The following is a 13,329-nucleotide window of genomic DNA, read 5'->3' as shown; positions in this document are numbered from 1 at the left end:
ATTTGCTGGACTGGAGGAGGAAGGGATAGCTGACTAGCACTCATACACCACCATCCTCACTGGCATGCAGCAGCCATTCTATTGCTGTTACTGCTTTGCTCCCCCACCCTTTAACTGAGGGAAATACAATTCAAACTATATACAAGACTGCAATGGGTCTGACTAGATCACTACCAGCAGCTTGGAGGCCTGTTTTAGGTTAGTTTAGAGAAAGAACAGTAATTTACACATTGTAAATTTAACAAGTGGAGTTTGTAAATTTTTTTGTAATTTATAGCTGGTGTCCAGTGTAGGTAAGAAGCTCAAAGGGGCCAGCTCTCAGGGGCAAATGTGTAAGAGGCCCAAGAGATGGCAGGTGGACCATATTAACCCAAGGTAGAAGGAAGACCTGAAGTCAACAAAGACTCAGGTACACCTTGTGTGTACACTCATTCCCTCTCACTGAGAGAGGGAGAGAGGAATCAGAGGTGGGCTGAATCCTAAGGGTTGGATGAAAGGGGGCCAAACCTAAATATTGGTTATTTTGCCATTTAATGTCACATTGGACCCAAGTAAATAAAGATGAAGCCTTCCCCAATGATATTTATTCCTTTGTGTTTCATTTTCCAACGGCCATTTGGTACCAATCAATAAAGAAAATCCAACATTCGCTTTGTGAAATTACTTCTTTAATGTTAGCATTCTGTTCTTAAATAGCTCTGTTCAATTTTTGCACTGAATCAAGCAATTAAATTATTCAGGAAGATAACATATGTGCAGAAGTTCATCTAAAAATGAAGATTGATTATTACAGTATTAACTGTATACAAAACTAAACCTTTTGTGCCAAGCCTAGTGCTACATAATACATTCTTTTAAATAGTATTTGAGATATAATTAAACAAATATCTCTTATTTAAATAAGGCAAAGCTCTGTAAACAGACCCAACTTGTTACTATGTTTTGCAGGAACTGGAATCTTTTCACATTGCATCAATCATTTCTTGAATGCTGATTGCTCGCTTGTAATCGGCAATGGCTTCTTCACTGAATCCCATTTTACCACGAACATCAGCTCTAAGTTTATACATCAAAGCATCATTAGGTTGAATTGATAATGCTGTAAAAATGAAAAATAAATGTTAAGGCATTTTTAAATTTCAAAAGATTGTTATGATTGTTATAAAAAGCAGCACATGCCAAAAGCCTATCTGAAAGTTGAGACAAAGTATATTTCAAAACCCACATGCTCTCAATAGGAAATACATATGTCCAATTCATATTTTTATAGCGGGAGCTAAGTAATTTTGTTAAGATATTTACATTCTTACAGTCTCCCTTTGACTCTCCTTTTTCTCCTCTTGATGTTAGATATCATCATGGCATGTTTATAAATCTGACTCTAGCAACTGCTGAAGCATCAGAAGCCACATTCTCCCTCCCAAAGCAGGTTCAACACCAAAACAAATATCAAGCAATAGGAAACCATTATCAATCTATTCCTTGGTGCCAGCAATGCACATTGTCTCAGAGTCAGATTTCCTATTGTTCAAAGGTATTTAAATAACTTACTGTTGGCAAGTGTTTAATCTGTTGTTTAAAGAGTCTAGGTCCCAGCAAACTCCCTATTTTACAGTAATCAATTCACTAGACAAGATTTCATAATTATTCTGTTCTGACATCAAGAAAATCTACTTTTAATGGAAAAAATTCATAGTGAAAATAAGGAATTTTATACATCTTTACCCAAATCATGTTTTCATATACTTTAGACAAACTTATATTGTAAGAGTATACCGGTTAACTTCTCAGTAAAACTTGATCATATTTATTGTTGGTGGAAAAATTATTGCACTTGCAATCAACTATTGGTTCAAAGTACAGACAGTAGTATAACAATGGTACTCTAGTTTGTATAGGGCTTTGACTCAAGGACTTTGTTATCAAAATCCAATGAAATAACTTCATCTTAGGAAGATTCAAACAGCCTGACCATGGATTTGGTAGCTGAGATGGAAAGACAGGAATTGAATCTGGGGTGGCTGAAGATGGGTGGCACACAGGGATGCGCTCAGCTGGTTTGCACACACAAATGTGGTATTTGTGAAATTTAGCTCTGTATACATTATAAAATTAATTTTAAAAAAATCTTTATCTGTAATTGGCTAAAGCAGTAGTGACTGAGTAGGTAATAAACTCAGATGCCCTCAGGATTTGTGAGGGTAGCATGAATGCACATCTTTCTGCTACAACTTTCTTTGAAAATCTGGCTCAGAGTTCAGCTGCTATGGTACATATTACATATGACACATTTACTTCTAATCAGTAATTGGAAATAAACAGATAATTGCATTTTTTGGTTTCGTGGCTGAACTGAACCCTCCTCCTCCTCTCAAAAAAATCATTGTAGGTGAACCCATAATAGATTTTTTTAAAATCAAAACCACCATCTCCCCCATCCGAAAAAAAGTAAAAAATAAATTACTAACTCCTCCCCCCCGCTACACACACAGTCAAACAACTCAAATTCACAAATAGTTTCTGTTGACCCCAAAACTGCATTTTTTGGCAAATAAAATTATTTGTCCAGAAAAAAACATTTGCCCAGCTCTACTAGTTAATTTTCATTAGAAAAACAAAAATAATTTTTAGCTGGCATTTTCATTACCACTCCCTTTTCAATCTCATAGCCACTCCTATATAAGTTAAGAACTTAAATAAATATATTAAATACATAAATGGAAATAGTTGCTAATACTTTCTGAACTATGAAATAGAGCCAAAATAATTTGTTGTTCTTATTCTAACTGAAACTATATCAGGTACTGAACAAAAAGTACCTGTTGAAATATCCTTCTCAGCTAGCTCATATTGCTTTAATGTTCTATAGAGATTTGCCCTGTTAAAGTACACTGCTGCAGAGAAAGGGCAGAGACAAACTGCCTTCTCAAAATCTTCTTTTGCTTCTTCGATATTTTGTAATAATGTATTTGTAATAGCTCGATTCAGGACTGCAGATTCATTCCGTGGGTCAAGCTGTAATGCCTTGGAATAGTATGAATTGGCCTGTGAAATATATAATATGAAGATATTATGCACCATGTAAACTTCTGAAATGCTGTATATATTTTTATATTATATTAATAATCAAGGTAGCAGAAATCCACAGGATTTATGCAAGAATAACAAGATTTTTGCAAGGATCTTTGAGAAGAAGAATTCAGCCACTCTTTCGCAACAGAATGATTTACTATTATTTATTAGTAGTACTATGGTAACATCCAGAGACTTCAATCAGGACTGGGTTCCCACTTAGGGTTGCTACCTTTCTAATGGCTGGTAACTGGACTCCCCAAACCCCCACCCCGCCTCTTCCCCCAAGGCCCCGCCCCACTCCACCTCTTCCCCCAAGACTCTGGCTCTGCTCCATCTCTTCCCCTAAGGCCCCACCCACTTCACTACCTCTTCCCCCAAGTACCCAGATTCACGCCAGATTTTTAAAAAATGGACATTGGGGTTTGTTAAATGGTATCCGGGACACACAAGCCAAAACCCAAACTATCCAGGTGAAAACCAGACAGGTGGCAACCCTATTCCCACTATGTTAGAGGCTGTACAGAGAGTATGAAATGGTCCTTGCCTCCAAAGAGCTTACTAGGAAAATGCAAGGGGAACTTCGGTGTTTGATTACCTCAGGCCCTCCCCAGGGTATTTTTGCAGAAGGGAGTGAGGATTCAGGACTCTGAGGGTATTACAACAGGGAGAAAACTTGGCTTAGTAGTTAAAGAATAGGCCTGTGAGACAGGAGATTTGGGTTCTACTCTTCACTCTGTCACTGAATTACTGTGTAAACTAGGACAATTACTTGACTTCTCTTTGCTTAGTCTCCAGGGCAAAAATTTCAGAAGCACCTGGCTGATTCAGTAGCCTAAGTCTCATTGAAAGTCAGGGAGATTTAGATTTCTAAATTACTTAGGAATATTTGAAGATTTTGGCCCCATCTGAAAAATCACCGTTATGAGTCTTTATTCATAAATATTTGTAAAGCATTTAGAGATCGTCAGATAAAATGGACAGTAGTAGAACATAGTAGTATTATGTATTACTCATTTCTATATATTAATTCATACCCTATCAGAGTACAGCTAAATGATTAAATTAAATGTAAAAAGATTCAAGTAAAATCTTACATTTATACACTAATTTGTATCAATAACATTATTCCTCAGTCAAGGAAAAGTGTTCTAAGAATGGTATGAAAATAGAACATAAGACCTACCTGTGAAAATTGCCTGTGATGAAAGTAGATATTTGCTGCATTGAAATAGGCTAAAGCATAGCCAGGGTTGATGGAAATTGCTTGCTGGTAATCTTTCATAGCACAGTTTACGTGACCCATAAACTGGTTAATGACACCCCGGTTTGTAAGAAGCTGAGCATTGATAGTGAGCTGAAATGTAATAATATATGCATTCTTATCTGAGTAAAGTTCACATTTCTACATTAATAACAAGACTCTTTCTTTAAAGGAAACGTATAAAAATAGAAAGTACCTCCTAATCTAAACCTACAATTATTCATACACAGTGCTTCAAATTTATGTGCATTATTCAGTGGCCTAATAACAGCAGGTTCATATTTATAAACGAACTGAAAACCAAACATTTACCTTTAGTGCTGCATTTGTATCTTGAAATGCAGCAAAAGTATCACCCATCTGAAGACAGACCACAGCTCGTCCGTCATAGGCAATATGGCATTTTGGATCAATGTCAATGGCAACTGTAAATTGATTCCAAGCTTTCTGAAATTTTCCAAAGGCCTATAATGAGTTTTAACATATGAATATTATTAAACGTACCACATACCAATGGACAAACTTTCAAAAATTATATGCATGTGGGAAAATTGCACATGCCCCCATGTTGCCACATTCAGTTATTTAATTTTGAGCACAAATTGGGAAAAGATGCATGCACATAAATAGTTAGATATCCACACACCAACTGCATGGGCAGTTACTTGATTTACATGCTACCTTTGCAGGAACTGCACATGTAATTGCTCTTGTACCTCAGCTTCTGGCCTCAAGTTTTAAATATCTAGCCCTGTTTGATAATGTAATGAAGTGAAGACTCATCTCTATGCATCTGCCTTCCCACAATAACATCAAAATGTCTTGGTGTGACCCTCTCTCCCTGGAGATAATAAAATAATAATAATAATAATAATAATAATTCTTGGGTTACACACTATCCAAAACTAAATAAGTAAGACCAAGTGAGAGCCACTCACCAAATACAAGAGAATAAAAATGAGAAACACCAGCATAATTGTTCAAAACAATATATGAAGAAAGCACAGAAATTCTGTTAGACAGCAACAATATCTCATTTTCATTTACTTGTGAATATGAGCCTATAACCTTAAAATTGGGACAGCTATGTTTTATTGTCATGTAGCCAAATTTGAGGTCTTAGCTGCCCATGGACAAGTGATCTGATATTTTATCCCCAGACTGGAAGTAGGCCCAGCCCCACTGGTTGTGGAGGAGTAAGAGATGCTAGACAAAAAGGGGGATGGAAACATGCATGGGGCAGGATAAGCTATTGAGTGAGGGGAAATAGAAAGATGTGAGGGAAATAAATGGCTAGACCCCACTTCTTCAAGTTCTGATGACTGATTCACGGATTCACTAATATTCTACCTTGGAAGACCTGGATTTGAATTTTGACCAAGTACAAATAAGTTTGGTAATCTTATCTGATTCCCCAAGAAACAGTCACACAATTTGGATCCATTCAGCAGAACCAGCACTCTGTTGTTGAAAGAGACTTTCTTGTATGACTGAAAACAATGGCAGGAAGGCTGCTTGTTAAGACTGATGATAACACTCAGCACTTAGATAGTACTTTATAAAGCACAGTGCAAACATTAATTAATTAGAATTAAAACATATTGGCAGAGCTGTGTGAGGAAATTTGCACAGGGCCTATCCAAGTAAGCCTGATGCAGGCTGATAAAATTAGTCCCTCATTTACACAGGCACAAAATTAACTCACAACTTTGTTGGAAAGAGTTTTGTCAGACAAATGGGTATAACAACAAAGCACAATAACAATGTTGTAAAATCATGGGAAGTAGAGAGGAGGAAAACACACTATATGTCATTTCATACATGACTTTGCTAATGCAGGATTGTTCTTTTTGGGGTATAGCTAACTGGTTTTCAGTTTTCATTATATATAAGCCCTCTTTGAAGGGGCTTAACACAAATGTTAACATTTTGTTTTGGATTGACTTAACATACAAGATTTTTTCCTTTTACGTAAGATTCACCAAAAATATCTAAGTCACTTTTTATGTAGCGACCTAGTGTCTAGTGTTATTGATTACAATACCATACAAGGTATCCGGGCATGATTACCAGTACCACTCTATTTCTCTCTGGGCTGACTAAGGAGATCAAGTCTCTTGGTACTCAAGAGTAAATCCACCAATGAAGTAAGATGCAGCATAGACAAATGTCAAAAGGAATTGCAGCCTATCCCTTTAGTTGAAAAGAAAAGTTTTGAAAAGAAAAGAAAAGAGTAGGGGGAAAATAGAGAACAACAAAGGATACATTAAGGATACAAGTTATTTTATCTGCCTGAACAATTTAACTAGTTTGCAGTATTATTATGTATGGAGCATGGACTAAACAATGTTATATATGAAAAATAATGCTACTCTCTTTGTCACAGGATATTACAGACTATGATCTTTGGTGTATTACCTGCAAATTGTATCCTAAGCAAATTCTGGCTTTCATATACTTTGGGTTAAGATGCAGTGCTTTCAGGAAGTCTTTCTGTGCTAGAGTATTGCCAGCTTCATTACCATATTCCATGTATGAATTTCCTCTTGCAACATAGGCATCCAGAGAAAAGGGATCTAGTTTAAGCACTTGGGTAAATGAATTCACAGCTTCTTCCAACTGCTCAAGTCTAAAAATAAATATACAGCTGACGGTCAGTGTTTTTTTTTTAAATCAGTCATTTTAATGAAAGGTGCCAGATTTACAACTCTAGAGACTTAGGTTCTCATTTCATCCACTAAACAGATAGCACTGGCAGTGCACACTTCCCCAACCAGGGACAATGGTTAAAGAAATATGACTGATTAATTCTCCATGCACAGTCCTTTTCTTGATCATTACAGAGGCCAATGCTGCTAGTCTGTGAACTTTTAAACACTTAGGGTGAAATCCTGTCCCCAATAAAGTCAATGTGAAAACTCCTGTTGACTTCAGTGGAGCCAGGATTACACTCAGCAGATTCCAATTTGCCTTGGTTTGTTCAGGTTCAGATTTCCAGCTGAATCATTCACACTGCCCAGTTTCAAGACCAAACACACTTTGTGCCAGTCTGTTCAGACTCAGCCGTTTCAACCAAGCATAGTTTACTTCTACAATAAATCTTCTTCTTCCTGTTTCCTCTTACTCTCTTCACTCCTCCAAGACTCACTCTCACCAATTTCTTTCTTCATCTTTCTCCCAATCTCATCTCTGCCCCTTCTTCATGCCAGCCTGTAAAATTTGGAACTGACTCCCTCTTTTTATTTCTGATCCAATGCCCATTAAGACTCCCACTTATTTTGTTCCTCAGACTATCTTTTCTCCTTCAAATACACTTTATGCAAAGACTTTCAGCTATAACATCTGCCCCTCCTCAACAAATACAATTTCCCAGTGCATTAAAAATATCTGAACTACTTGATCTATTTCTAAACTATACTGTAAACTCTTTGGGGTAAGGGCTGTGTCTTCTTATATGACTGCACAGCTCTGGGTGCGCACAAAGCTCTCAAATAATAAAAAGAGAGGAAGGATAGTATTGCATTTAAGGCACTGGGACTTAAGAACTGGGTTCAGTTCTTGGCTGTGCCACACATTTTTGTGCAACTGTCCTGGGCTGAGATCCACCAAAATGCTTGTTATGAACATATACATCCAAAAGCACAGAATTTGATCTTCAGCATTCAAGAATAAAATCTTCAAGCATGCTTTCCTATTTAGTTAAGAACGGTAATGTTTATGATTGAAACATCTGATTTATTGCGCTTAGACCTTTACTCAGTGCACAGAGCCACATGTATAGACCCTTAGAGATTTTTTCTTTTCTATGATTTGTCGAAGTCACTTTATAATCATGTGTATAACAAGCCTATTGCTTTGCCAAATCTGGCACCAGTCACACCATAGGCAACATGTGCGGGGAGGGGGGGGAAGGGCGGGCATGTGGGATCAAGTGCCCCCCCAGATTTCTGCTTGGCTTGCCAAGGGGGAGGTAGAGGGGCTCCGTTCTCCTGCTGCACCTACCTCCAGTACACTCAGCCTCTGTCCCTGGCAACCAGGCCTGGGCGGAGAGTGGAAGGGGTGGGACCAGCCACTTCTCATGCCGGCAACTCCAGATCACTGCTCTGTGCAGTGTGGTGGCTGCCTGAGAAAGAGCCTGGCTGGGGAGGTGACCCCACCCCCTCTGCTCCCCACCTGGGTCCAGCTGCCAGGGACAGGGGACAAGCGAGTCAGAAACATGCTGGGGGGTGGGGAGGCACCAGCTCGCTCAGCCTCTGTGAGGCGGGCTGCCATCCCAGCCAGGATCTTGCTCAGGAAGCCGCTGTGCTGCACAGAGTCAGCGACCCAGAGTAGCCAGCTTCAGCTGCGTGAGAAGTGGCTGCATCCTGCTCTCCAGGGCTGGCTGCCAGAGAGAGCGGCTGAATGTGCCGGCGGGGGGGGGGAAGGGGGGAAGGCGCAGTGGGAGAAGGACAGAGCTCTTCCCTTCCCTGCCCCCTGCAGGAAATTCTGGTGGGGCAGTTAGAGCACAGCAGCCCCAGGCTGGGCACAGGATGGGGGGTCACCGGGCAGAAGAGACGTGACTGCCCCACGTGTCCTACCCTTTCAATTGTGTCCCCCCAGTATTATCAAGAGGCACGAGTTGTCTATGAGTCACATATGCTGCCTAAGGGATTTTGTCTCCTAGCAACCACAAGAAAATGACCAGAAACCACTACCGCCTACTTCAAAGTCATGAGTCCCAAAGTTCCAAGAACAAAAAAAGTAAAGGGGAAATAAATACAAACCAAACAGGAAAACTTTTCATTGTATGATTACAAAAGATGTTTCAATGATTATGATGTCCCTCACCCTTAACTCTTGTCCACTCTATGGAATATTTCCTTAAAATTCATTCTGCAGTGTTGCCACTAGAGTTTCAGCTCCACTGGTGCCATCAATAGTGGGAGCATTGATATAGACAAAGCTCTGGTGTCAGCTAACATTTCAAAGTCCCATGTTGCACAGACCTGCGCTGGGCAGGATTAGACAACACAATACTTAAAATACTGGTAGCCACCTGGAGCCCTGGCTACATTAGGTCTCCCCTTGTTGCTAATCCAGAGCTGAAACAGTGTAAGCAACCAGGGAAAATTTGAGGCCAAAAAAACAAAGTGCAGACACCCCTTGAGGCAATTCAAATTTATTAATATTAGTAACTTTAAAGCAAGCTTTTGGAGTTGTTGCTCAAAACCAGCACTTGATGTCTTATGTGTTTCTTATTAGTATAGATGATGTGATGGGTTTGGAGCTGCCCTGTGATAATTTATAAATACTGTATGTTGGCCTGGTTATTGGGTGTTTTGTAGTCATAGAGTTTAAGGCCAGAAGGGACCACCATATCATCTAGTCTGACCTCCTGTATAACACAGGCCACCGACACCACCTGCACACTAAATCCAGCAACCAAAATTAGACTAAAGTATTATAGTATACAGGAGACGAGACCAGTAGTTTTCAAACTTTTTTTCTGGCAACGCAGCATGAATTTATTCAGGGCCAATTTACACCCATTTTCTTGTGGCAACATTGTCTCTTATCTTGAATAGCTCTTCTCCCACCTTGGTATTCCTTCCTCCCCGCCCTCCACCACCGTTGTATTTATACAGATAAATCATATCCCCTCTCAGACTTCTTTTTGCTAGACTAAACAAGAAATCTCTTCCAGTCTCCATTCGTAAGATAGGTCCTCCATTCCCCTGATCATTCCAGTAGCTCTTCTCTGCACCTGTTCCATTTTGAATTCATCTTTTTTGAACATGGGTTTTCTGTATGACTATATTGTTTTAACGCAATGGGAGTCTGTCTGAAAAAACATGCAGGAAAGAAAAGAATGGCTCAAGATGCCACCTCTTGGCAAATATACAGGAGTTGTTAAGGGGCAATGACAAAACTATTAATGCTTTGATGATTCTGTCTCTGTCTCCAGCAAACCTACAAAGCTGGTTTTGATCATGACAGGAAAAGGCCTGCAAACAAAGAACAGAAGAACAACAGCAGGAATAAAAAGAGTCACTCTCGCAAGAAAAAGGCCCTAGTTATTCAGGGAAGAAGAAGGAGGGGACCCAGACCTATTCAAAAGATCCCACTGAAAAAGATAGGCCTGCCTAGGTTACCAATAGGGATGATAAGTCTTTAGATAAGACAGACGTGTGTAGAGCGTTTGTTATTTTAAAAAAAAAAATTCTTTAAAAGCTTTGTTGCCACTGCACAAAAAACAATAAGGTTGTTTGGTCACAGATTCCAGAAGGGAAGAATTACATAAGCCTGAAATGTGTAGGACCTGCTGGGTAAGCACCGTAAACAAACAGGATACTCGCAAAAAGAAAAGGAGTACTTGTCGCACCTTAGAGACTAACAAATTTATTAGAGCATAAGCTTTCGTGAGCTACAGCTCACTTCATCGGATGCATTTGGTGGAAAAAACAGAGGAGAGATTTATATACACACACAGACACACACACAGACACACACACACACACACACACACACACACACACAGAGAACATGAAACAATGGGTTTATTTGTTCGGCTGCTACTCTGAAACAGGATACTGTAGCCCAGGGTCTGGGCTAAGAGTGGAAGAACTGTTGAATTCCACCCCAAGACAGGTAAAGGCAGGAGGCCTGACATCTGAGGAGGTGCACTGATAGAGACCAGAAAAGAGACAGAGGTGCAGTTAGCTATTTAACAATGACAGATGAAAACAAAACATATTTACCCTACCTGCAAATGACAAAAATGTGTACTCATATGGTGACAAATATTTTAAAGGGATCAAGTCTGCAAACAATCTGTGCATGGAACTCTAATTTATGTCAAAAGCTCTTTTATGTATGGAGGTCAAAATTGTGCCAAAGTGTGTAGTCATTTTACCAAGGAGACACGGAAAGATATACTAGATCCCCATGTTCTACCTGAAGCATAGACTGAATTCTTTACTACATAGAAACAGCTCTTACAGATATGGCTAAAATGCAACTACAAGGATTCAGGACAAGGATTTTGTTATAAATCTAAATAATTTTTTAAAAGTAAAAAACTGTATTAAAACCATAGTGCCAATCTCTGAGTTGGCCCTTTTAGCACTCACGTAAGCTCAAGGAAGGGGGACTCCCTGATTCTGGAGTTACAGGACCAGCACCAAGATGCAATTTAGAACAGCTTCTAATTTGCATTAGCTGATAATGGGCCCTGAGAAGCTCTTTTAGAAGCTGAGGATCTCTTAGTCATAGGGACACCTTAGCCATAGGAACACCCCAGTCACACCCACTGCACCTGGGTACACCAAAAAACACAGTGCCACTGTGTCAGCTCTATGCCTCCCAGGACTCCCCTGATACAAGTAGAATCAAGGAGCCATTTATATCACCAGAGCAACACAAATCAGCCATAGCCAGGCAAGACTCATGATGATAGATCTTAAATATGCCCACCCAAAGAGTGCCTAAGCAGCACTTGTACAATACAGTGATACGTGCTAGAGAAAGCCCTAGAATACAATAGATAAGAGTAAATTAATAGATTGTTCATCAACCAACATCACACTATAACCTACCTTGCTTTCCACATTAAAAAATAGAGACTTCCCATTCTTACTGATTATCACTATGATAAAATAGAATAACTTAAGTGTATACTCTAATGCCTCTAAATTATATACTTTAAAACGATTAATAGGTTTACTTGAAATTTTCAGAATATACCTCTGCTAGCTGAGACTAAACATGAAAAATTTCAAGTTAAAAAGTCAGAGTTGGTTTTGTAAAAAGGAAGGCGCATAGGTTTAAAATGGAAATTGTGTCACTACTAAAATTATGGAGACACTAACATAGTGCCATAATTACAGGCATTACTGGCTCTGTTCTATCTCCTCCTCACCTTTCATTCTATGTCATCCCTCTTGGTTCTCTTAGCTTTACTTTTTCTCTCGTACCTTTTTTTTCCCCCTCTGCTGCTATAAACATCTTATTGCTTGGTAATGAATGATCCCATGCGAGACTGGGACATCAATGGCAAATCTGACAAATACCTACTCATCTCTCTTTTTTCTTTCCCTTCTTCCTCTTCTCTTATCCAGTCCTCACTCGGACTGTTATTAAAAGATACAGTGGAACATCATCCAGCTCCCCCTCTATTTCTCTTCTCCTACCCTATGCCATACCCAACCACATATCATACCTGTGGTAGCAGATTCCAATAGCTTGATAGATCTCACTATTACTTGGATTACACAATGAAGCCTCTTTAAAGTCCTGAAAAAAAAGATACTCAATAATATATGTTTGTATTGTTTTGTTTTGCTTCAATAACATGGCCTTAGCAAATCAAATTTATATCAACAAGGGGATGAAACCTAAACAAGAACACAGTATGTTTTCAGTAGAATTGGAGAGTTAATGCACTAACAGTTTTCCATTCCATAATTAATGCTCAGGTTCTTGGGGGAACATAGCTTTTCTAGTCAGACAATATATTTGACGTCCGGGTATTTCCTACGGAGCTGGATGCAATATTACTTCCAGTATTTTTTTATAGAAACGCCTATATAATTGCAATTAAACATACATATTAAGGGTATATTATATTCTGATACACAATCTCATTAAAAAATTCAGTAATAAAAACATTTTAATAATAAAAACATTTTTTCATTTGCTTCTGCTACAGTATTTATAAACAAGTAAACTCAAGTAGTTTAAAAATAAATGATAGGATTGAACTGAGTGATTCTTTGGTTAGAGTTTCCTGTTCATAATCTTCCAGTTAAAGATGTATCAATATTTCCATTATAAATCACTAGTTTAGGGATTTCTAACTCTTCTTTTAACTAAAATTTGGAATACCTTTTCTGTGTGCTTTTGATATACAAGATTTAAAAGGAAAACACTGTTTAGATGTTTCTGATATGGAGAAAACACCTTTTAACTTTATAATAAGGAAGTAGTTTAAGTCCTTGCAAGGGAAAGTAGGCTTT

The 13,329-nt window shown here is 38.7% G+C and overlaps 1 protein-coding gene across 6 annotated transcripts in view; it reads right to left on the bottom strand.

Annotated features, from left to right (window-relative positions):
* Positions 1 to 654: 654 nt before the first annotated feature.
* Positions 655 to 13,329, bottom strand: part of TTC6 (tetratricopeptide repeat domain 6) — a 146,041-nt gene continuing 133,366 nt past the window's right edge. For 5 of the 6 annotated variants that reach the window (XM_043516730.1, XM_043516729.1, XM_038407593.2 and 2 more), the window contains 6 exons: positions 12,534 to 12,607; positions 6,755 to 6,965; positions 4,649 to 4,801; positions 4,259 to 4,429; positions 2,820 to 3,045; positions 655 to 1,099 (listed from right to left, as the gene is read on the bottom strand). In XM_043516730.1, coding sequence (XP_043372665.1) covers positions 963 to 1,099; positions 2,820 to 3,045; positions 4,259 to 4,429; positions 4,649 to 4,801; positions 6,755 to 6,965; positions 12,534 to 12,607 — 972 coding nt within the window. In that variant the 3' untranslated portion in view covers positions 655 to 962. Of the gene's footprint in view, positions 1,100 to 2,819; positions 3,046 to 4,258; positions 4,430 to 4,648; positions 4,802 to 6,754; positions 6,966 to 12,533; positions 12,608 to 13,329 lie in introns of those variants that run through there. The other variant, XM_038407596.2, reaches the window with a different exon arrangement.

This window comes from Dermochelys coriacea, chromosome 6, assembly GCF_009764565.3.
Source record: "Dermochelys coriacea isolate rDerCor1 chromosome 6, rDerCor1.pri.v4, whole genome shotgun sequence".
NCBI classification, from domain to species: domain Eukaryota; kingdom Metazoa; phylum Chordata; order Testudines; family Dermochelyidae; genus Dermochelys; species Dermochelys coriacea.
Note: the sequence above shows the minus strand (reverse complement) of the source record. Positions and strands in the feature narration are given on the sequence as shown.